A 26,439-nucleotide genomic window follows, 5' to 3' on the forward strand; every position below is an offset into this window, starting at 1 on the left:
GACCGCTACCAAATACCACTCATCCACAACTTCGCGTGCAACCTCGTTTATTGCCGTTTTTTCATGACTTTTGACTTAGTCAAGGCATATCATCAAATCCGTGTAGCTCCAGAAGATATTCCGAAAACGGCAATATGCACACCCTTCGGACTGTTCGAGTTTACATAGATGCCTTTCGGTCTGTGCAATGCGGCGCAAACTTTTCAGAGGTTCATCCACTCTGTCCTGCGAAACCTTAACTTTTGTTTCGTGTACTTGGATGATGTTTTGGTTGCTTCTTCCACTGAGTCTGAGCATTTGGAACATCTCGAATGCATTTTTCAACTTCAGGCCGGTCTTGTCCATAATATTGGAAAATGCGAATTCCTTCAACGGCAGGTGAAGTTTTTAGATCACGCGTTTTTAGACCATCTGGATCCATACAGAGTTCTGGCCATCAAAGACTTCTCACAACCTAAAACAGCCAAGGATCTGCGAAGATTTTTGGGCATGTTAAATTTCTTTCACCATTTCTTGGCCAATATCAAGCGATCCTCAACACCCAAGACCAGAGACTCACCCGTGAGTATGTGTTCTATAAAGGTCGTCCATGGATTGAGCTAGCCAAACTACAGCTGGCGGACGCTACACTCCTGGCATTCCCTCAACCAGATGCACACCTAGCCATATCGCCTCAGTCATCACATTAGGTGCTGCTCTCCACCAAAAGGTGTACTAAATCTGGCAGCCGTTGAGCTTCTTTTCCAAGAAATTGAATACAGCTCAACAGAACTACAGCACCTGGGATCATGAGCTATTAACCGCGTACCCGGCAATCAAATATTTCCGATCTAAGGAATATCGGAAAGACAGGCCGTTTAGAGTTTTCACGGAGCACAATCCCCCTACATTCGCTTATAAGCAGAAGCCCGACAAAGCGCCCGCTCGCCAACTTTCGCACCCAAACTTCATAAGTTTACTTCGGACATCCAGCACGTTTCCAGCAAGAACAATGTAGTTGTAGATGCTTTGCCACGCATTTCAGAGATTGAAATCGTTGTCGCGGTCGAATTTTCGACAATCGCTGACGCACAGGAAGATAGCCCAGTGCTTTAGAGCCTCAGGAACAACCCCAAATACGAAGTTTCCCCTGTTTGGATCAACATCTGAAATAGTCTGCGAGACCTCTGAAAAGGAATCTAGGCCACATATTCCAGTCACTTTTCGAAAGGAAGTATTCCATGCAGTACACGATCTTGCGCATCCAGGCATTCGGACAACGAATCGGTCGCAAATAAATATTTCTGCCCCTCAATGAATAACGATATTAATTTCTGGGCTATATAGTGCATCGCATGTCAGAAGTGTAAAGTCACCAAGCACGTACAGAAAGAAGTAGACCCATTTCCTCGGTCTACAGACCGCTTTCACACGATCCACATCGACAACATTGATGCCTTGCGAGATTCGCATGTCTTCAGGTATTGTCTCACAATTATCGATGGGTTAACACGGTGGCCTGAAACAATACCTCTGGCCGACATTTCTGCAGAATCGTGCGCCTAGACCCTTTGTCGGGAATGGATTGGACACTTTGGAGTTCCAGCTGAAGTCATTACTAACCAGGGAATGCATTTCGAGTCAACCTTGTTCTCGGAGTTAGGCAAACTCCTAGGCTTTGAATGCCGTCGGATCACAGGCAATCCAATGGAGTGCTGGAATACTGGCATAGGACACAAAAGGCCGCTATAATGGCACACGTTGACTATTCATGGTCGCAATTCCTACCTTTCGTTCTGCTTGGCCTAAGCTCATCCTACCGTGAAGAATTTGCCGCCAACTCCGCCGGGCTTGTATACGATCAGATCGATCAGATCAGCCCTTTCAACTACTGGGCTAAAGTTAGTGGCCAGGAGTCGAGTTTATCGGGTTATGAGGAGGCGCAAACTAATTTGCGAGGATTCGTCCGGGCTCCGCATGGGAATGATGCAATTCACCACGGAGTGGAACTTAGCCGCCTGAGTGACTCGCCTACCTATAGATAGCGAGGTAAAAGTCACTAGGCTAGTGGAGCAATCGGGGATTAGAAAAATCAGATATTAGTGATGGGTGAAACACAACAGTTGAGAGAAATTTTTCTCGTTTTGAATAAAAAATACAAAAATGACATTGGTTAATAAGTCATTAACATGTATCGTTTGCTATGACAGGTAGGTAGTAGCCTCAAGAAAATTTCTCGGTGGAGAGCGAATTGCTAATGCATTGGAAGTCCCCAGAGCCGTTGACAACTCCCTGTCGACGTCAATGGGGTGATGTTAAACTAGCTCTGCCAAGGTGGTATTTGCAGCGTGTATCAAGAGCCAGCCACTTCGGGACCCTAGTCGGGTAGTATGCATTGCACCGGCGTTAAAAGACCGCGTTGCCCCGAGCGAACACTGATCCGTCCGTGAGCTCCGTGATCAGCTAATCGTAAGTCAGATCTCAGGGAAGTGGGATAGGGGCTTTGTCCTCGATGGTATATCCGTTCCTGGCTGCCGAGCTCGACGAGTGGTGCTCCTCGTAACGCTTGATGTCAGAAATGTCTAATTTCATAAAATGGAAAGATATTTTAGGCATACACACATAGTTTCCACGTGCCGAACTATCGCTTATGGAGATAGTGAAGGATTGTCTGAGGAATCGCTCCTTTCCCTATGAGGCGCTAGAGAGTCAAAGGAGGATGGAGGCTTCTTCGAGGATAGTGCTATGATGATCTACTTAAACTCGACATGCCAGAAGAGTCGGGCCTGGTCGGTTATGCAGATGATATCGCAGCGCTCGTTACTGCGAATTGTCGAACGGGCGCAAAGCAGACTTGGCATATTGATGCGACGGGTAAGCGGATGGATGATTGCTCATGCGCTGAAAAAAAAAAAACGAAATAGTCATCCTGACTAAAGAGAGAAATCTAACCCGGCGTCCAATATCGTTCTGCGAATCGATAATAGAGTCAAAACCAACGATAAAGTACCTTGGACTGACTCTTGACTCAAGGATGAACTGTAGGTGAAGCTTCAGCGTTAAGTAGGATAAAGGTACAAATTGGGAATTCTACATCTACAGGCGACGTCCAACGCAGTCTGTCTTGCTCTACAGCGCAGAGGTATGGGCTGACGCTCTTGGCAAGGTGGTATATCATAAGCGTTTCGCACAAATACAGAGGCGGGGATCTTTGCGGGTGGCGTCTGCGTACCGTGGGAGTGATCCCTGTTGCCCTTCTTACTAAGAAGCGTCAAGCGACATATAAACGCAAGGGAGAAGACCCAACAGAAGTGGTTGCTCGTGAAGAAGGTCAACGCACCCTAGATGAGTGGCAACTCTTTTGGCAAAATGAAACTAGAGGCAGATGAACTACGCGGCTCGTTGACAACTTCGGAGCTTGGCTGAATCGCAAGTATGGTGAGACTGACTATTTCTGTAACCCATTATTAAGTAAGTGTCCGGATAGCTCAGTGGTTAGAGCACTAGGCTGTCATACGGAAGGTCGCGGTTCAAATCTCACTGGTGGCAGTGGAATTTGCATCGTGATTTGACGTCGGATACCAGTCGACTCAGCTGTAAATGAGTACCTGAGTCAAATCAGGGTAATAATCTCGGGCGAGCGCAATGCTGACCACATTGCCTCCTAGTGTACCGTTACGGTCTTGAATGAAGTGCTCTAACACACTTCAAGGCCCTGATCCAATATGGATTGTTGCGCCAACGATTATTATTATTATTATTAAGTGGTCATGGAGGTTTTCAGTCTTATCTCCACAAGATTGGAAAGGTACGCTGAAATGCGCTGGCAGGTGGAGCCGTGTTGCTAATTACGTTCAGGTAATTCTCGTTGCAAAGAAGATAGAGCTCGACCGGTGGAAGCAGGGGGTTATCTCACTAACCCACTTCTTTACTGTAATTTCCTAGAAGATAATGCAATACCGATCAATTTGGAAATTTTTTTTGTGAGTGAGAGGTTTCGGATATGAGTGTTATATCGATTGTTTTGTCAAACAGGAAGTATCCTAATTTCAGTTTATGTTAGCTGACGCCGCTTGCACTCCAGTACCATATTAGGAGCTGGTTTCATTTTGAGAAGGACCTATAAATCTGGGTCTGCTGTTTTGCATCGAGACCAAAAACTGGTTCATTGTTTGAGTCAGTATAAAGAGAGTAAAATAATACCAAACAGTTTTTTTCTTATTCATTTTTTTAATAATTTATTTTTTCATTAATAGTCAATAAAATCCAAGAGATGAAGATTGTGATAAAGTGCAACAAGTTCGTTTGCATTCATTTGGAAAAATTGCCTCTCAATTCGATTGATTCTTGTATAATATTTATAAGTTTGGTTCTTATTACAAATCGTGCGAAATAATATTACTAAAAAAAATAATAAAAGAAAAATCAGTGCAAAATCTTAAGGATTAAACAAAAAATGCGATAATAATAAACATGAAAACATTTTATATGAACTTCATTAAGTACAATTTAAATACATTCCATATGTCATTCTTCGTTTCCTGGCTACAAAATGAAAAACAAAAGAAAGAAAAGAACTGAAAATAAAATCTATGCACTCATTTGTCTAACCGAAAATAAATTTAATTTTCTAGTAAAGCGGAAAATTTTTTTGCAACATAAGATTATAGATATATCTTTTTACTTAAAACTAATTCGTATCTTCGAAATTTTGATAGGTTAGCCCGGAAAATTATTTCACTAATATTTATGATATTTTATCGTTCTTATTATCTTAATTTCGTTTTTATCTTTTTACATTTCATTGAAATCAAAACAGTTTCAATGGGGGGTGACTCAAAAATATTACCTACAATCAGATTTTTGTTTTGTTTTTTTTTTTTCAAAAAGACTTTCCTTAAGGTCCTACTACTTTAAACTTTGGTTAACAGCAAAAATTTACAAATTACGTTTTACTATAATAATATTAAATCGTTTATGCATTTAAAACTGTAAGTTTATATCACCAATTTAAAAAATTTGTACCTAAAACAGACCACTAAAAACTAATTCATTTTGCTTTATTTTTTTCATTTAGTATTTGTGTATTTATGAATACATGATTTTTTTTTATTGTTTTTAATTGATTTAAGTACTTTTCGATAAGGTCCTCTACGAAGTGGCAAGTTTATTATATTATATCTACATATCTTAAGATTGTTAACTAATTTCCTTCCGTTTCGTCTGACAACGTGAGCCTTAACGCCTGTTTCGAACTGAAGTGTTGAACGTCGATTTACAAATTAAAACGGTATGTACAAAAGATAGAAAATTCGAAATTATATAAAGCCGTCGGTGCTCGAAAGATTATTTATTTACAAAAGATTTAGGATCTACTAACTGTAGACTAGTCATATGAGTGATTGATCAATATACCAATCTCAAAAGTGGACTAGTTTCTTTTCTGTGGGATTTTCTGAACTACCAGAATAGGTTGAATCTATAATTTCTGGAGTTTTATAGATACTCATTTACTATTGGACTACTATTGGTGACTATCAGAAATAGACTTAGGAATTCGTTGGTGTAGTTTGAAGTTGATGATGGGGTTAATATCTTTGTTTGGTTCTGCATAAGGAATTCAATTTGATGAGTTAGTAAAACATGCCTTAAAACCATGCAAGTTTTGAACGTGGTTCGAGGTGTTTTAAAATCTGGCAAGACTAGTCTTCATTTGATTGATTTTTTCTAGTGCAAGCTATGAGCCTGAATCGCTTTGGTGCCACTGAATGCTAACTCTAGAGAAAGCTAATTCTGCTCCAAGGCAAGAATGTGCAGCCCAGCTAATATTTGAAATGGTTCCGATTTAGTTCTTTCGATTCTGTTCTACGTCGAAATCTCGATAGCTGAATCATTGTTGTTAAGTGGTTCCTTTTCATTTATGACGTCATTGTCGACATCACTTCCGTCTTCAGCTTCATTGTCCGCACCGCGCAGACTGACCGGAGTGTATATTCCATTATAGGTCACTTTGCCCATGAATGACCGGATCTCGTCGAAATAAGCGTCATCTCGGTCCGCTTCATTAGAGCTTGGGGAATCCCCTACACCTAAACCTAATCCACTTGCATCCGCCTCATGTTTACGCAGATGACGATCGAGGTTGGTTTGCTGTCCGAAGCAGCGATCACAAAGGTTACACCTAAAAGGTCGTTCCTTGTTGTGAATATTGCGCACATGACGTTGCAGATTACTGGAGATGCTAAACGACCGCTCACAATACTTGCACTTATATGGCTGCTCGCCTGTATGCGTGCGTAAATGTCGTGTAAGGTTAGCCGAGCGCGGAAAAACTTTTCCACAAAACTTACAGGTATATCGATCCTTAAGTTTGCCCACACCGACGCCTGCACCAACCATTCCACTAGTAAGACCGCTCGCTATTAAACTCTCGTGAAAAGATTTGGGCGGGAAGTGGTGGCCATTGCGACGTAAGACGGCGGCATGGTCAAAATTTGGCCGCCCGCCCATAGGTCCTAAAAAAGGAAATGGTTGGAGTGCTGCACTAAGTCCACCCGGTGGTTGATAGATTGCATCTAGAAGCATTGGATAGTTGGGGGTGGGATACACTACAGACGGTCCTGGGGGAGATGGCGATGGAGTCGGTCCGGGAGTCACTGATGGCGATGGGCTTGCCTGACAAGATGATGATTGTGGGGTGCGATCACGTTTTTCCACGAGCTCTGGGGTTTTAGGATCACTTATTGATTTTCTTTTGTGAGCAAGCGAAAGATCGAGGGGTTGTTCGCTGGTGGGCTGTTGTTCCGGCGATGGGGATGTAACGTTAATATGTTTCTGAAAGAAAAATGAAAGAAATGTACAATTAAATGCGAGATCTACACATATGAATTATCAAGTTACTGGCTTAAATCTTTTGTTTCAAATGAGGTTACTGACCTAAGTCTTTTGAATTCGTGGTAAATTATGAAATTTTCCCTTTTGATTTTTTTTTGACAAATATGCAAAAAATTACCATTAAAAATTATAAGATCGCTTCTTGAAAGCACTGGCATTTTTTTAAAGTATCCATGATATGAGAAACGTGAGCGATGCGCATTATGTGTTATGCAACGCATAGAAAATAGGTCATAGTGATTTAAGGAGGGAAGCCACATTAGGCGATTTTCAGAATATGATTGAAATCGTTAACTTAGCTATCCAAGAATATGCTACCAAAATTTCCAAGGAAAATTCGTGTTCCTCTAGATTTTATGAGCCTTAAACCGAGCGATAATTCGGTACAGGCTCTGGTTCGAACGGCCATGAAGGAGTTGCTTTATGTCCTTTCATAATCCTGTAACACTATGTAAGTAGCGTATTTATAACCACTTGACGTCAGCCCCTTCCACTAGTGCAATTCCGTTCATTCTAAGAGTATTTTACTTGTAATTAAGTAATTAAGAGGAAGAAATATCTTCATATCGGAGGGGCGAATTTTCAAACTGACTTTTTCCACATTTGCGGGAATCTTAACCTCGAAAGTTATGAACCGATTATTATGAAATTTTGAGTTATAATTCTCTAAAAGTTTGCCAGGAATATGAATGCATAAGTTAGTAATATAAAATAAAATCTTTTGGTACCAGATAAAAATTGGAGTCGCTACACGTCCCGCAGTTGGATAACTCTAGTTACGACCTTCGACGGGTTAATACCGTGTATTTTTGAGAATTGTGAGGTCCTAAGTCCGTATCAACTTGATCCCGGACTGGACGAAATGGGGAACTCCCTCTTTTCTTGGTCCACGGACCCCTCGTTTAGGGCTTAGCACCCAAACAGAAACTTTTTAAAATAGTTTGAGCCAAAAATAACTAAGATATGCAGTAAAAAAATGTCAGTCGATGACAGCTTTTCGGCCTCTTTCCAGGGCAGAGGCTACTCACTACTCAGAGGCTGCTTTTCATTATTTCATTATTTTATTACGTTGAACTTTAGTAAAATTGATTCAGCGTCTGGAGAATTAGTTTTGACCTGACGACGAAACTTTCCGCAATTTTTAAAAAAAGTGGGTTAGTTGTGGTGTCAATTACTAGTTAGTTGCCTAAAGGATTGGTCCGTGCACTACAAGGAATGAGTCAGCTGCTCCTCTAAATAAGTGCGATCCACATCAAGAACCTTTCAATCCTGAAACAATAAGTTGTTGTCTAAGCTCGGGTCAGCTAAGGTCTAAACAGACGGCATTTCCCTTGACATAATTCATAGCCATGTCGGGGTTTCAAATTAATACATTAAGAGCCAAGAGCCCCTATAGCCGCATTTGATTACGCTGCTTTGTATGACAGAGGTGAGGCAGCACCTAAGAGATCCTCTTTGCCATGACGACAAAACTGTCAACAATTCCTTTGCATTTTTAATCCGAATTTAATCCGCCAATCCAGTTCGGATAAATCTAGAAATTGTTGTTAAGATGGTCGCCTGGTTTTTAATTGATCTAAATATGACGGAACGAATTACTTTCGAAATTGGAGGTCAAAAAGTGGATTTAATTTACCGAGCCTTTGAACAAGAAAGGTTTACCTCACATAAGGTCTTCCCCTTCAGTAATATTTCAAATAATTTTGGCAAAACTATGTATTTTGCGTGAACTTTTCCAAGCCTTATCGGATTGAAAGGATAATACTCAACGAAGAGACATATTGTTGAAATTTTAACTCGAAGGTATAAAATATTCAGGTCCAGTAAATGCTCATCAGGAAAATGTATGGTTTGTAATATTGAACTTTTCTGTTGTCCACAATGCTTCAATGAAACGAAAAGATTGTTTTTTGATAAGGAGAAGTGCTTATGCTTATGCTTACACTACGGAAGGGAGCAACTGGCTCCCGAAATATCGATATTTGCAAATAAATACAATAGGGTTATCCCTAATCAAAAAACCACCTTTTCGTTTCATTGAATCCTTAGAAAAAATTATTAATTTCAAAATAGCCTCGCAAAGTTTTACTCCTTTAGCCCATAATCCTTCCCCCAAATAAAACTGAGTACGAATTTTTAACAAAGTCAGATTTCTAACTAAATATATAAAAGGTAAAATCGGCTTACCTTATCATCAGGTGTACTCCTTTCTTCCTTTACATCGATGAAGCTTTCACTATCTGTATCATGTGAAGAAGTATGACCTTTTGTGTCCATTCTAGCGCTTAATGACAACTCTTCAGGACTGCGTGAATGTCTACTTCTTGGAGATAGAAGTTCAGATTTCCTGTCGGTGCTACTGTTGTTATTTTTGTTAGAACCGTGGTGAATACTATTCAAAGACCTGGATGATAACGATGTCCTGTGATGACTACCAAATTTAGCATCGTCATTGGTGGAATTTCTCGAGCTATAATGTCCACCTAAAGGTATTCTCACAGGTGATGAGCTCATCCTGCCGTTATCAACAGCACTGGTAGCTGTTGATAGTGGCATTTCCAAGTTTGGTTTTGGAAATAGCATTGGAAAGGCAGGAGCTTGAGCAGGACTAGGCGGGAACATACAGTGAAATCTATTGTATGGATGAAATCGGGGTGAGAAAAATTGCGCCGGATTAGGGAACATCAAAAACGGATTCGGTGGAGTTGTCATTGCGTCCGGGATACGTGGGGTTAGTCCTTGTGATGAGGGTTGCTGTTGGTGTTGCGAATGGATTTGTTGGTGTAAACTTTGATGTGGATAGGATGCAGTCGATGTAGAATCACAGAAACGCTTATGTTTAACTAGTGAAGTTGTTGTACTGAAACTCTGTCCGCACTTTTGACACTTTATCTGGTTTCGACAATCGGCATGCATACGTTTATGACGGCACAAATTTGAAAATTGCGTATAGGCTTTAAAACACACTTCACACTGGAATGGTTTAACCGAGGAATGGATGTGCGTATGTTGCTTCAATCCCGACGAAGTCGCGAACGTCTTACCGCATTCAGGACATGCGTGACTTCTGGCGCCAACGTGATGCGCCCGTATGTGACGCTGTAGAATCGATGGATCACAAAACGCCTACAATATTTAAAATTTAATTAAAAGCTCAATATCACTATGCTATGTCTAACGTCAAACGAAATTCAGACAACTAAAAAACGACTACATCAACCGAGGGCGATAGAAATTATATTATTATAACATTCCAAGTTCACGCCTCAACCAGACCCCGCTAAGTACTGCAATGAGAGCAAACCGTTGATTATTGCACAAGAAATGTCCCCGCATTTACTACTATTCCTTCCTATATCTCACTGTACTAATGGTCGTACTAATAATCATGCATTGATTTTTACGACGCGTCGAACTTGTTTTCTTGACGCACAGAGATCATTGTCAAGATTATCCCCATTCCCCCTTTACCAAAAACAAAGTTTCAATGTTTTCTTGATTTTTTTCTTCTTGTCTCGTTTTGGCAAAAAAAAAAAAAAACATTACAACCACGATAGCAACGAAAGCGAAACTTATGACATAAAAATGTTTTTGGTTCAGTACAGTATGCGCGCCCGCGAAATATGGATCTCTAACATGATTTATATGTTAGATAATTTAAGGCAAAAGAAAGACAACAATGGTAAATAGTAGTGCTGAAGCAACGCCTAGAGCAGTGCCCCGAAAACTTTTCGATCAGCTTGAACTTGATCCAATCAACCCAGATACCTTCAAAATCCAGCTTGGACTCCATCGAAGCAGATCCTTAGTTAGGCCCCAATTATGTTTTTCGGCCTCTCTTTATTTAGCTCCGCAGCCTGGCCCTGTTACATATCGAAAGCGCTTCAAAATCAAAGAAGATATCGCTAAACCCAATTGGTGGTCCACTGCTCTTGAGACACTTCAACCCATCACATGGACCTCTCAAGATTTTATTACACTATCTCAAAAACGTACATATTTCATTGAGGTGGGCATAAGATCGATGATCATTGCTCCAGTTCGGAAGTAAATTGCCATCGGCAATACAATGCCTCGTTCATCAGTAGTCAACTCATGGTCCCGGGTATTAAAGAAGAATTCGGCGGATTCGATCGAGCCTACCATGACGACTCTCAAAGTCAATATGATGGTAAACCCTCACCAGCGTCATTTACCTACAACCGGGACCAGCCACCAGTGACTACCTTAACTAACTTGAATATGTTTTTCACAATTAGGTTTTCAGATGACGCGAAACGGGTAGATTTAATCAAAGGAAATCGAAAGCATGCTGAGCAATTGAGAGAAGAAAAAAAAACAACAACTACTTCAGATTTTTATCGGAAGGCCGTACAGTATTAGCGTTACTTTTAAAATTTTTATTACATGCACTTAACGATGGGGTTGTTGGCGTAGGAGGTCTGCAGATTTATAAAAAATTTTTTCCACGAAATAGGCCCACATTCCCTAATTTAAAGACACGCGTAGTTAGTGTGATTTTGACGCCAATATTTGATGGATTAGACTGTGAAGAGCTCCAACATGTCAGCTCTTCGAAAGAAAGGTAACTGCCTCATAAAAAGACCACTCATAAAAACTTTACCAATTCGACAACACTTCTTGTAACAGTGCGTCATCCACGCGCTATGCACTATCCATACTCATGGACTACTAACAAATTTTAACGAGTGTCTATTATTCGCCCATTTGACCACGGCTCAAACTTACCACCGGCATAGATTAAAGAATTGGATGGTCTTCAGATACTTCAGTAGTCCGTTAAAAATATGGGGCAAGGCACGTGGTATGTACAATCATTCTCGTGGCATTACCGTTTATTTGTTATGCTTGTCCAACGTATAAGAGGATTATTTCAAAACACTAGAGAAACAATTTCACAAATTGCCATAAGTGCAGAGTAGGAGGCCAGGTGCATACCTATAACCACTAATCTGGAATTGTGCAATGTTTCGGTGTGATGGGATTGTCATAATACAAATAATAAGAGTGCAAAACCTTGCATTCACTTTTTTCAGTAAATTTTGTATTAATAAAAAAATCTAAGAATGGTTAACGCCCCTTGAGAGTGTATTATATACAATGGAGGTATTCAAGGGAAATATGCTGAGACTTGTTACATTTAGAAGAGTTGCAAGTGACATTAGATCTATTGAAATATTCACGGTAAAATAGGAAAGAAAAGAAAATAAACATGATGACTTTTTGGGTCTGAGAAATACGCGAAATTAAAAAGGAGCCAGCATTTCTTCACTCATATAATGTCAGCCATGATTCAGTTTCTTTTATGCAAGAAACACGTATTCGATACTATTCAGGCGAAAGTTGGATAGTGTGACTGCAAATTGTAGACAAGAAGACAAACCGAACTAGAAAATCATCACCAACCAAAATAGATTCACTCTTGAAATAAAGAATGTAAGCGCCTAATATGAGTTACCGGAAATCCAACCACAATAATCCCCCCGGCCCCCAATTTTTAAGGGAAAAAACTCGCCACACCTATCTACCTTTAGTCTACCAAAAGATCATGCTCTATATTATAGCTTACATAAATAAATTCGTGGTGCTAGGATGCACTTAAGGGGGATTTTGCAGCCAATTACTAAAAATTATAGCAATATACCATCATTAACTTTATTTGATCAGATATCGATATGGAAGATATTTCGGAGGCCAGGCACCATATACTAGTAGCCTCCTGATTTTTTTCAGATTTTTCAGTTGAGTAGTTTCTGAGAATGGCCCCCTTAAAGAAGTGTTCGCTTTCAACTCCCCGCACTCCCCACCTTTCTAACAAATGTCAAAATTAAGACCGGCTTCGAAAAATACTAACCGAGACCTTTAATTCGATACCTCACATGACTATATGCCCCCCCTCCCCTTCACTGTATGTGTGAGCGTTCACAGCTCCTACCTTTCTACCAAATTTGGTGTCAATCGCTACAACCGTTCCTGAGAAAAATGCGTGTGACGAACGGATAGACAGATAGACAGACAGACAGACGGATAGACAGACAGCGAAGCTGCGTATCGCATAAGTGTACTCCAAACATGCTGCGCTTACAGCACAATATTCAATGACGCAGCTTATGTGATAGCAGGAATAGTCCCGATTGAGAACCTGGCGAAAGAAATACAACGACTTTACGATCGAACCTACCTCACCGCAGAATCTCCTGCCCGTCGGCGAAAATTCGCATGAACTGAAACTGTCGCAGAATGGCAAGAGAAGTGGGACGAGTCAGAAAAAAACCGCTGGACTCACAAAATCATATGGGATATCTGGAAATGAATCGAGCGACCCCACGGCGAAGTAGGTTTCGACCTAACTCAACTCTTGAGTGGACACGGAGGCTATCGAGCATATCTGTATCGATTTGGATGTAATGATTCGCCATATTGCCCAAAGTACCCAAATATTGCAGAGGACGCAGAATACGTCTTTTTTCATTGCCCCAGATTCGAAGCCCAAAAGACCGGGGGGCATTTTACACCCGAAAATATAATGGAACTTGTGGTGTAAGCAAAGGGGATATGAACCGAAGTCGAAAAAGTGATTACAGCCATCGGAAAGAAGCTTAGGCAGGAAAATGTCATCCGAAAGAATGAGCGCGAGAGAAACATGAATATTAACATGAGCCCAGAATAAATTCTGATCCAGCCCCGCGACGTAATACCAAATGGGAGTCCCGCGGGGAGAGTGAAACGAGAAGGAGGTGGTTTTAGTAGGTAAGAGTCCCACATAACAGTGCGGCAGGAGCCTGCGGTAGCTTTTGAAGCTTTCCACCTTCCATTGGCAAAAAAAAAGTCAGACAGACAGTAAACCAATTTTAATAAGGTTTTGTTTTACACAAATTTCATGGATATAAATACCGTTTGGAGGAAGAACAAAACAAATTTTAGAAGGCCATGGACACCATCTACTCAGTGCGATGTCTTCTGTCAAGGACGAAATAAAAATTCAAGAAGTTGTCCGATTGGGGAAATATGTCTTGAGTCAGAGAAAACCGAGTAGCTGCATCTGTGTTGTGGTCCTGTCTTGACCGCCTCCTGATATTGGCTGCCAGTAGCGGAAACCACCACCTAGATTTTGTCTACGTGATAGATATAGAGAACAGACTTCTAATAAACAAATCTGTCAGCCTTCTGAGTACCCGTGACATTTGACATCCACATCAGGAACGTTTTGTTCAATTGGCTTAAAAAATATGTAGCTACATACCACTAGCTGTTAATATAGTTTGCCATTTAATACTAACAACTTCGCTTGACAGTTAAAATAGACTGAAAAGGCACAACGCCTTAGGAACCCTATAATGGACTAAGGAGGTGGGAGATGCTTCAAATCCAAGATAACTATCGTCAACCAGGAGAGAAAAAAGCTATCCAAGAAATCGAAAAAGCCGTTAATGTTAACGATTTAAGACCACCGTCCGCTATATGCAGCTCCACCCATCGACAAGGGACGAATCCTTGTGCAAAGGGAGCGCTTCCATATTAATTCCTTCTCTTTCACGTGATTATCAAACTTTTTGACAAGGGGAGAAGTAAAAAGGTTTGAGGTTATTTGTTTTGAATAAAGGCGGTGACGGCTATGTAAGCATTAGGGAATACAAAAATTTGATACGCAATGGGAACAAAATCGAAGGACAATCGGAAGTGGCATTGAGCGACACCAACTGAGAAAGATTTTCGGTTGATATGGAAAACACCGAACGTAGACCCATAGACACTTCTCAAAAAATTGCAAAGATTTTCTTCTTCAAGTCTTCTCTCAATACCATCATCATCAACGGTGCAACAAGTGATAACCGGTCTAAATCTACCTTAGTAGGAAACTCCAAACATCCCGGTTTTGCTGCCAGGTCCACCAATTCGATATCCCTGAGAGCTGTCTGGCGTCCTGGCCTAGGCAACCGTTCCATCTCAGGCAGGATCTGCCTCATCTTCTTTTTCTACCATAGATGTTGCGTTTATAGACTTCCCGAGCTGGATCATCCTCACCCATGCAGATAAGGTGACCCACCCACCGCAATCCGTTGAGCCGGATTTTATCCACAACCAGACGGTCATGGTACCGCTCATGGATCTCATTGTTATCTTAGCTCGGATAAAGTCGAGAGATTCTCAACATAGCATCCACTATATAAATACATTGCCATTTACTCGGCTTTTGGATCATTCCCCATCGACTTCGATGTTCAAGCCAAATTTAGGTAGTGAGTTTTCATCGCCAAAGGTACGTCGTCCGCACTTTCTCCGCGATGTCTACATCGGGTGCGAATGTCTTCATCGCCACAATGTTTTCAATACCCCAATGCGGCGTTCATTGCTTTGGTAGCCGGCTAGCACTCGCAACCACTGCAGTGGATTTTAGATTTGAGATTATCATTGATGCCCCAATCACGCCAGCTGTATAGTTACGCTTCCAACGGGTTGAGCCTAAACGTGAAGAAATTTCATCACCCGCTTCACCATTTGCTGGGGGGGGTAAGTTCGAATGGAACTAGGAATGCCTTTGAGTTCACCAAATCTGCTCAAAGTTCACATACAGACTGAAAGCATTTCAGAACAAGGCCGACAAAAATGTCAATAAATATTACTCAAGTCAGGACGCATCGGCCAAAGCTCAACCAATTCAAACCTAAACTGCCAAATAGCTTATATTAACAATGAATGACTTTCCGAGCAAAAATAAGAACACAAAAGAAGTGACCATTACAACCGCTAAACATCTCCAGCATTATTTCAGTCTGATGAGTAACCCCAAATAACCATCCCTAATTGGCCTGAATTGTCTAATTTTTACGATAGCCATCCCTGCTCACCAACATCTCCACCAAACTCCGCGAAGCGGACTCAGGAATACATAGTGTTTGCCGTAAAGATCATGCAAATCATGCCGTGCCTTCTCTACTTTGTAAACAGGATAGAAAAGTGGTGACCTTCAACAGGCCAGAATCTGCAATGAACATGAAGGTTCGTAATGACTCAGTGAGTTCAATTGTAAATTGTCATCGATATGGCCCTTTATACTTACAAAGGAAGCGTAGGGAATATCATCGTAAATATTAATTAAGGTTGTTCGCAGCCAACAGAGCCTATTTCCTCATACAAAACGTGTTCCGCTCGAAACGTCTCACCATAATGTCAAAGCTCTTACTGTACAAGAAAATGATCTTGATAGTCCTTATGTATTCCTCGGAGACCTGGGTTCTTACCAAGAAAAATTGCGAACCCTTGGCCGTGATCGAGAGAAGAATCCTCGGAAGAATTTTTGGCCCCTTACATGAGGATGGACGATTCCGTAGTCTACATAACGACCAAATCTATGAACGATACCATGACCATCAGGTTGTGGATAAAATCCGGCACAATAGGTTACGGTGGGCGGATCACTTAATCCGTATGAATGAGGATGATCCAGCCCGAAAAGTCCATAAGTCTATATGGTAGGAAGACTGGGCAGACCCTGCCTGAGATGGGATGATGGCGTAAGCGAGGACGCCAGACAGCTTTTAGGGATATCGAATTGGTGGACCTTGGCGCAAAACATGGATGTCTGCAGTTCCTTGTTACGCAGCTCCAGAACGGATTCCGGTTGTTGCGCCGTTGATGATGATGGAGCAAGTCGTTTGTACGAGAAACAAGAAGCCAACCTAAAGAAACACAGTGAGCGTATGAAATCATTGCCTGTATGGCAAACAGCATGGGACCAGGCGATGAATTGCCGGTGGACATACAGGCTTATCCCAGACGTGTAGCCGAAGATGCAAAACACGTTTCCTTCACCTGCCTAAGGGTTAAAACCTGAAAGAGAAAAATTGAAACAGAGCTAAATACCCGTTTAACGATTGAAAACCTGATAAGGTACATGGTGCAATCTAATACAACATGGGACGCGGTAGTTGCAACGGTGAAACGGATCCACCAGCAGCTAAAAGAAGCAGAAGCGCTGCGGAGGCATAGAAGAGAATCTACTGCAATTACCGTCGCACAAAACGAAAGCAGCATTTAGAGTGAACAGCTAAGAACTGAACAGCCCCACGAAACCATTGCCAAAACGGTGGTCCCGCGGAGATGATGTGGAGAAAATATGGGAGATTTTAGTCGTTAAGAGTCCGGCGTACGTGTCCTAGATTTCAGATGCATATTCATGATGGATTTGCTCCAGTCAACAAAAAAAAAAACACAGACAGATAATAAACCGATTTTAATAAGGTTTTGTTTTACATAAAGCCTCAAAAGGGAATAACAAAAAAACGCACACAAACTGACACATCAGACGTTAAAAAGGAGAGAAGGAAGGCCTTTAACAAGAGGAATTCTTTGAGAAGGTTCAAGACGTCCCTTTAGCATCGAAGCCTACAAAACGGGGAGCTACAGAGGTCAGCCCACAAGAGGCGAATGCTCCAAAGAAACCCAAACTCGAGACAAAGAGGAAGGTAATCCCGAGAAACTGAGAGTCGGAAGATAGAAGCCCGGAGACCTGCCGTTAGCTATGCTAATATGATAAACAGCATTCTACTGGCCACACTGACACACTTCTTTTTCACTCTTAAGACTCACGATTTTGACCTTCTATAACGTTGTTAATAATAGTTGGATTTTGATCAAACTTTCCAAGATTATACATTTTGTTGTTGCTTATAACTGTAACTATAGGATAAGAGGATTTCCGGGTACATTTCTAAAATATGGTAATATACTACTATTAACTCTATTTAGGCAGATATCATAATTGGATGGATTTTGAGGCCTAGATTTCGGGTGGATGTATCGTTGCGTTTTTTTTTTCAGATATTTCGGTAGGATAGGTTCTGAGAACGAGACCTATTAAACTTTTTTGTGTACACATTTTGAGCCCTTGCACTCTTATGTTTCATCAAGTATCAAAAATATTAGCACGTTCGGAAATTACTAACTGAGCCCTTTCATTTGATACCCCACAGGACCATATTTGGTGAAAGAAAATGTACACCCCCTTCCACATGTATGAGGAGCCCCCCTCAAACTCAACACAAAATGGCGCCACTTGCCATATATAAAAGGACCACACCTTCTCATTAAATTTCGTGACAATTGGTTTAGCCGTTTCCGAGTAAATCAGGTGTGACAGGCAGACCCACAAACAGGGGACTTACAGGCAGACGTCGAATAAATTCTAATAAAGTTTTCTTTTACACAAAACCAAAGCCGGCGGTCAAAGGGTAGTATAGGTCCCAGGGCGAAACGTGGATTGGTACCCACGATGGAGCATAAAACCTGCGAAACGCCTACTGAACCAACACCAACAGCTCTACTACCAAACACTATCTCCACCTCCACGTGAGATCTTTCTCTCATACATAAAACGGGAGATATCACACAGTGCACCAATTATAGAGGTATTACGTTGCTGAGTACCATCTATAAGATATTCTCCTCTATCTTGCTAGGCCGTATAGCCCCATACGCCCAGAACATCATTGGCCTAAACCAAAGAGGCTTCACTTCAGGCAAATCAGCAACAGATCAGATTTTCTCTCTGTGGCAAGCGATGGAAAAACTGTTGGAATATGGACACCAGTTGCACCATCTCTTCATCGACTTTAAAGCCGCCTATGATAGCATAGCCAGGGTAAAATTGTACACTGTCATGAGAGAATTCGGTTGTTGCGCCGTTGATGATGATGACATAAGTTCTTCCGATCAAGACTTGTTACAGGAAGACCAAATCCTCCTTGACTTGAAGCAGATGGTGAGTCGCCGCCATCAGAAGTACCGGGTGTTGAGTTTATATCCAATAATATTGGTAACAGAATGAGGTAGGATGGATATCTTTAGTTGGATCCTCAGTTCCGTAGGGACATTTTGGCCAAATCACCATTATATAGCTTCGATCGATTCACATTCTTGCAAGTAGTAGGACCCTCACTCTAGTTTGATGAATGACTCGATGCTTAAAATATGTACAAAGAGGGGTCGTGGCCTTTCGGTCACCGGACTGAGGTTTCGCCATTTCCTTTCGCCTTTTGGTTCTTAGTTTATAAATGGTGTCGTAAGGCCTATGCTACTATTATTATTTTGGTGATGTTATGACTTTCTAGGCTACTGTCAGATTCATTTCATTTGGTCCCGAAAGGTTGTTGGCCAACGGCCATTTATTGCCTTGAGTGAGTAGAGTGCACCCTAAATTTTTAGTTGAGAGTAGTTGTGTTACTTCTCACAAGAGTTGTACGTTATATTCCTTTGCTGGATCTTCAACTTTTGTAGTCCTATTATTATGAAATCTGAATTATCCTTCTCGCCAGCGTTTTTACTTTCAAGGCAATGTACCAATACTGTTCTTTCTTCTTGCCATCTTGGGACGGAACTTCAGTTCCTAGCTGCTATCTTTTATTTTCTCTCTCTGTATCACCGCCGGTCTACTATTATTTTGTCCCTTTTACTCAGATAATTTTCTAATCTGCTTGCTTCGATGGCACAGAAGACTTGAGGACGATCGCAATCTTTCTGGAAAGTCGCGAAAAGAGCTGAAACGTATAATCAATTTCTGTAATGCCTGTAGTGGCTTATAGAGACCACACATTGTTACCAGCAATACGTACCAAGTTTCATGCTTTCTGGTAGAAGTATGTTATCGTTACCCATGTTCGTTTTTCTCTTGGTCGGAACTACTAGGAGGGAATGCTTATTTTGAGGCTAAAACGATATATTTGATCTTTGTCATCTTTGTCAGGCACTTTGTATTAAAGTATACCAATGCTATGTGCTGAAGTATTTGGCAGGATTCAGGATTCCAGGGCTCATCGGCTAAAGCTTAAGTAATGTATACCTAGACTGATTAAATTTCTTCAGTTTTGTGAACCAACCGGTCAGTTATCATGAAAATATTCAACATAGACTGCGAAATACCAAGGTAAAGTGATAGCTTCAAAGGTGAGCTTTATTTCAAACAGGAACTCAGGATATCATAAAAGCCCTTGAATCACCAAAGTTGTTCCCCTGCCGATTTTGATAATGTTTGTGACATTTAGGTTACATTTGGTTTTCCTTGGCAAACTTCAAGGGAATTTTTGCTCTAGCTGATGTACCGAGAAGAGCGTAAAGACCAAGTAGGGCCCCGTCTTTTAGTTGACAAAAGTCAACTTAGGACATAACTTCTTCCACGATCTGTGTTTCATTAGGAAAACAGACTTTTCTCCGTTCTTCGCGGCAGCACCCCCTGACATAGGTCACTAGTTTTCAGTAATGTATAATAATTTCAATTTTATTTGAAAAGCCTTTTCATTCCCCCTTCGCCTGACACAAAAAATTCTGAAAAGCTAAATTTTAAGCCTATACTGGTGCTAACCAAAAAGGGGATATTTCTATATAAGGAGACGTCACTTTACTGTAAATGGGTCTCAAATCATTTCCTAGACACATTGCCCAGACCAAAAATCAGATAAATTAAAATCTGCCTTCTGTAGAGCCTTTCAAAGCTGTGCGAAATGGATATGTTTTCACACGCTCTGGGAATGTAAATTTGCGAATAAATTCTCTGGCCACAAAATGGGAGAAATGGCCGGAAAAGGAGGTTTAAAAAAGTTTAATTTATTCATATCGATATATGTAGCTATTGCACTTTTTATTCAAAAACATTCCTTGGTTTCAAAATTATAAAATTAAGGCATTCACAGGATTGATGGTATTGAAAATTATTAAAAACTGGTCGAAATTATAGCATTTAATAGTCCCCAAATCCGAAACTTAAATTGCAGCGTTGCATTAAATTTTAACAAAAAGTAAGATTACAAGCACAATTGAAAGATTCTGTCCATATTTCGTTTGACGTTTATATAATATTATCTAAAACTTTTCACAAATCACACTCACCTTTGTACAGTTTTCACAGGGATACTTTCTCAATTCACCATGCACAAGAGCCCGATGTCGCAATAGTGTCGGTCTATAGCAAAAAGCCTTCGGACATAACTCGCACTTGAACGCGTCCTTTGGATAATGATGTGCTGCTATTAGGTGATCGTCCAAACTGAAATTTCAAAGACATAACGTCATTAGATACATATCTACCTTCATGCGAGTAACTACATATTTACAGGTACCAAATCTATATTCAATCAAATCAATGGAAACCTACCATCCTAGACCCAGGACATACCGACCAATTGTCTCCGACGTACATGTTCCCAAAACGGCCTATTACGCAGCCGATAATCACAAAAACGCTTATCAATAATTTATGAAAAGAGGACTTTTACAAAAAGGCCCGTCTTGTTCGTCCTCCTGCCAAGTGACAAGAATACACTGGAAAATTCGGTGGCACGGAGGAGATGGGCTTCGTCCTCGCTTAATGTTTGTATTATTTCCCTCCCGAAGGTGGACACCAATGCCATTGAAGGTGTACCAATTTAATGGTAATGCGCACACATAGCACATCCCAATGCCCAACAGGAGGTTGCAATTATAGTTAGCCGCGTGGTCAAGCTTGATTTTCTCCCTGCACCTGATAGATTTCCCACGGCGACACGTTGATGATAATTAACAAAGTACGAGGTTCAATATTTTATGTTTGACTTGCTGAGGTTGACTTTTGAAAAACGCTATTGAGAGATGGGTTGCTGTGTGTTGAGTTACCGTCAACGTTTAGAAAGTTCCAAGGACTTTTTCCGCTACTGGTTTAGATTTAATGGTTGGGACGGATTTGAAAGATTGAATTACATGAAGCATTCAGTTTATCAAATAATCTAATGAAAATTCGTTACTACGAAGTCAACTTCAACCACGTTGCCATCCCCACTCAATTCGAAGTTAACTGGCCGACAACTCTTATAAGCAATGGTCACACACTACTTTTCCGAAAACCTACAAATATATTCGAACACCTTTTCCGGCTCCCAGCCACATAAACGGGATTCTTTCTATTAATATCAATAATTGAACCCTCTTGAAAAGAAGGTTACTTAATGTTTATGTGGGCCATTGATTATGCATCACGAAAAGTTGACCCTCTCAGTCCAAACGAAAGGACTGTCAATATTCATAGGTAGGCAATCATATACAAATGAGGGGAGGCGTCACTTGATGGTTTCCGAGGATTTATCGCGATGACAGCAAGCACAACGCCTGTCGGACGCCAGCCTTTTATCGAGCCCATGTCCAATCGTCAAGGATGACTACATGACTTGGAACATATCCTATTTGGTAGAAGAGGTGGATGTCAGAGACACTTACGTTTGCATTTCACCCCACAGGCCTAATTATATCGTGAATGCCACCACAAACGCCACGTCCGGGACACTTCTTTATGTGTTCGATTCATTATTAATGAGACAGGCAATCATCATCACATTTGCGTGTTTTGATTCAAGGTTTTTTGTTGTGTTGCTATAAACTATTGGGAAATCTAATAGATATGATGGGTAGGTACGTGGTGAATGCATGTTATTATTCAGATTTTCAGTTATTCATTGTACATGTGTCATCTGGCGTATTCCTTTTCTAGTGAAAGGGGGTAGGTGGAATTTTTTGTTTATGCACTGGAAGCGAGCTTTATTGTGATGGTTTGAATTTTTAATAACTTCAAATGTCAAGGGAGTGAAACTGTACTTCAAATGGTTTTTTTGAGTGCAACAATTAAATTTACTCTGTGATTTGAAAATGTTCTCCAACATAAATTTTGTCCGACGTTATCCGGTGGGAGGCAATCTGTGTTCAGAGAGTCCTATTTAGGCTAACTTCAAAATCCAGGATACCGGCTTTTCCTCAATATCATCGGCCACACAGCTAAAGACAACGAATTAAATCTATGGAAACAGAATATGGAACACGGGACTATCTCCTTCCTTTCCTTTTCCTTTCCCTTCCACTATCCCAATTTCGTCCAAGTTCCCACGAGCTCTCATTTAAGAAGCAGTTTCATGTTACCGGCCCTGGTAAGATAAGCTAAGATGGCTTTACGGTTTCGTACCAGGATCCAGTCCATCATTAAGTAGCCGCGTACCTAGGATCTCTCAATCCTTAAACAACATATTTCAACTGTAAGCAACTTTTGGTCGTGTTTTACGAATAATATAAAGGAGCGTTTAATATCTACGAACCGCTTCGGTCACGCTGCCCCCAGGGTAGAGGTGAAGCACCGTCTGACTAGTTGCCTGATACGAAACTGTAAAGCCTACTTCACTTATTTTTTAAGCTTGGGTGCTAAGACCGAAACAAGGGTTCCATGGACCAAAAAAGAGGGAGCAAGTTGCTCTCTGTTTGGTCCAGTCCGACATCAAATAGATGCCGACTTAGGACCCCTTAAACACTAAACAAAAAGCCCTACTATGGTTTCATTTACTCCTCACGAAAGGAGCCAGACATTTAGCGACCTATCGCTGCTCAGCTGACCTCTCACTCATACAAAACAAATTTCATCCAGTTGGCCTAGTTCAAGCAAAACCTAGAGACCGTTTCACCTCAACTGGCTTGATATGGTATTCTCGCATGCCACTAGGTTTACTTACCGTAGAGAGATGTGTATCTCCGCAAGGATTTGCTTTTTTCCAGTGGTTGAACTAGTGTGATTTGAGGGTTTCTAAAAGTACCACTGAGCTCAATTTCTCTTCATAATTGACCCATCAATGAAGATTGATATGCAACACCATTGACCATGTGGAGACCGTTCTTCCTCTCCGATTTTTTCAAAAGGCTACGCCTCCATGCAGACGGATATCGAATTCAGCAGACATCACAACAGCCTAATGTTTACCAGGGGAGTTGCAAGTAGATACATAGTCATATAATTGATCGCTTTTCTAAGTACTGATAGTACCGAATCTATAATGCTACTGATCCCCATGAAGAGAGATCTACAATTAGTACCGTAACCAGGAGCTTAAAAGTAGTACTCACTGACCAATAAAAAGAGGGGATCTGAGAAGGAAAAACTCCTCCGGAGTCTGGAATTTTCTGGGGGGCCTAGAGTGGACATTTTAATGAAGAAAAGGGATAATAAGGGCCCGCATAATTTCCACCGCGGGTCTGGATTTAGGCGCACTTACTCCTTTCAGCAAATAGCTTAAGCTTTCTAGCACAATTTGTGTATACCCAATAACGAGAGTGATAAATACTAATGCCACATTCAAGCTAGAAAGACATCGTTAGCTTGATAAATTTGATTCTTTCTAAAAGCAAGGAATCTTATTTCCAGAATTTATCCAACTACTAAACACCTTCGAGTTTATCTTTATATTTAATCTCACTGAGAGGTCAGAATTAAGGCATAGGTTAGAGCTTTATAATTAAGATTCAAGGTGATAGTTAGAGACAATAAAATGCTAACTAGCCTGCTAGGTGAATGTCGAAAACTTTTTCCACACAACTGTCACTTACATTCAATACTAAAACAAAGTCTGAGAAGTGAAAAAAATTGAAAATTATGTACAATTTTTGTTGAAGTCAGGCGGATCAAGAAACTCTTTTATTTGGGATTGCCAATTCGAATTCCGGAGCGTTTAAGGGTATCTTGAACCTCAAATAGTTGGCCAGACTGAGTTTCCCCAACCAGGTATGCCAGTTGCTCTGTTGAACATGTCCTGTTCATTATAAAACCCAATCTTTTCTAGGAAGATTCATAGCCTATCCTTCTGACCTAAGGAGGAATTTCGGCTTGATATGGAAATATGCTGTTGAATATAAGTTAGCCAGTATCCTTTACTTCTACCGTACTTCTATAAGCTTGTCCACAGGTTCCTAGAGAGAGGCCGAGTTAAAATTCAGCAACATGTATGTCTCTTATACACCGGCCTAGGAAGGATCTTACCAGGTCTTATCTTCTCCGCAACCTAGCCTTCGCTTTTTACACCTGATATCCCTTAACCAAGCCACATATGCATCCCGATGAAAAACCTCCAATATATCGATGACTTCTTCATTTACGCTTCCTCGGCGGAGATCGTACCCGATCAAGTCTGAATCTGAATCCCGAAAATCTCCAAACAATATAACAAAATAAAGTCAACACTAATAAAATTTAGACGACATCATAAATTACCTCCAGCATGAAAAAAAAAACCTGTCCAAAAATTAAATACCACTCCCATATTGGATGTGAAACAATTCGTCTGCCTAGACCTCAGCATCTCCTCTAACCTCTCTAATAGGTGCTCAAGGTGACGGCGAGGAAGACGAGCAACAATCCTGTCGGCCAAACCAAAATCAAGTGGTTGTGGTGAACATCCTCGTGCTGGCACCGGGAAACGCTGTACTCACTTAGGTTTGCTAGCCGTGATGCAGTAGTCGAAGTAGTCGATTGCTACATGGCCCAATTAGCGTGATCAGACCCGAGTCTGCATCTGAAGTGGGTTTGGTCACGAAACCTTACCAGGGGTGTACTGGTACCATGGGAACCGGGATAATCCCTGAATTCTCATGTTTTAGGAGAAATCGGGGAGCATGTGAACTGAGCTCGGTTGTTTGCAATTGGCCCCCTTGTGGGAGCTTCATGGGGTTTTTTTAGTTACGTTCAAGCAAACAAGAGAACTTCAGGCCTCAAACGTGGTGTTGCGGTTCAACACGGGTACCATAATTCAAAGTTCGGTAGAGATTTTGGCAGGCCTTGCATCCACCAGTATGAATAAACTGAGCCGCGCACTCAGTATAGACTGGTACCGTTGTGCTTGTCTCAGCGAGGCTCTGATTGTCGTCACAAAATCAATCCATGTCTTAAGAAGACCATGGGATTAAGTCCACTGGACAGGTGCTTACGTAAATCCCACAGATACGTAACCCCTCTAACATCCAAGACAACGAGAGACACTAAACTAAGCGAGCCTTAGAAACCATCTATCCAATCCGGTGATACAATAAGCCAAAGATCGTCTTCGCTTGAAACAGCAAATTAGGCCGTTGTTCACTTTCCGCTTCATCATTTGGGTTGATCCCTTCTCACGTCAAATACAGAGTCTTCAAAGAAACACAAATCTTCAAAGAAACACAATATAGAAGCCACTCGAGATTTCAGGAGGATTTCACATAAAACTAGAAACATCATTCAAAGATCGTAAGGTTGGAATTTTTTACTTATACTAAACGCTAGAGGTGGACAAAAAGACACGAAAAGTGAGGGGTCATTCTAAGGATGATAACGATGTTAGGAGCAGGTTAGTTCTAGGCGTTAAATATGGAAGTAACAGTCAGCTCGAAAAAGTGACACAATCGTGGCAGGTGGTTTTTCGTAAGGTACAAGAACCGATTTCCAACCAACGGTTCGTATAAAGTCAGTCTGCCTAATAGTGAGTTTGATCGTAGAAGAAATATGCATACCCAATATCTGACAATGGCCTATCAGGGGCACAATAGTTCTTTAAGGACGCAGTGCAACTTCCCTTAACAGAATAATGGCCTGCCTAGATGGAATAATGAACATCCCCGAATACCAAGGAGAGATCTGCGAGATTATTGGAGGCGAAAATGATATAAAATCAAAAATCATCAAAGAAGTCAGGAGCAAGCTGAATGAGATACCAAACAATGTTTCCCTAAGGTCTTATATGG

General features: G+C 41.1%; 1 protein-coding gene across 6 annotated transcripts in view; it reads right to left on the reverse strand.

Moving 5' to 3' along the window:
* Window positions 1-4,244: 4,244 nt before the first annotated feature.
* LOC119646135 (transcription factor hamlet) overlaps window positions 4,245-26,439 on the reverse strand; it is a 182,529-nt gene continuing 160,334 nt past the window's right edge. For all 6 annotated transcript variants that reach the window (XM_038046487.1, XM_038046492.1, XM_038046491.1 and 3 more), the window contains 3 exons: window positions 20,776-20,932; window positions 9,061-9,999; window positions 4,245-6,813 (listed from right to left, as the gene is read on the reverse strand). In XM_038046487.1, the coding sequence (XP_037902415.1) occupies window positions 5,845-6,813; window positions 9,061-9,999; window positions 20,776-20,932 (2,065 nt within the window). In that variant the 3' untranslated portion in view covers window positions 4,245-5,844. The remainder of the gene's footprint in view (window positions 6,814-9,060; window positions 10,000-20,775; window positions 20,933-26,439) is intronic.

Source organism: Hermetia illucens, chromosome 1 (assembly GCF_905115235.1).
Source record: "Hermetia illucens chromosome 1, iHerIll2.2.curated.20191125, whole genome shotgun sequence".
NCBI classification, from domain to species: Eukaryota; Metazoa; Arthropoda; class Insecta; order Diptera; family Stratiomyidae; genus Hermetia; species Hermetia illucens.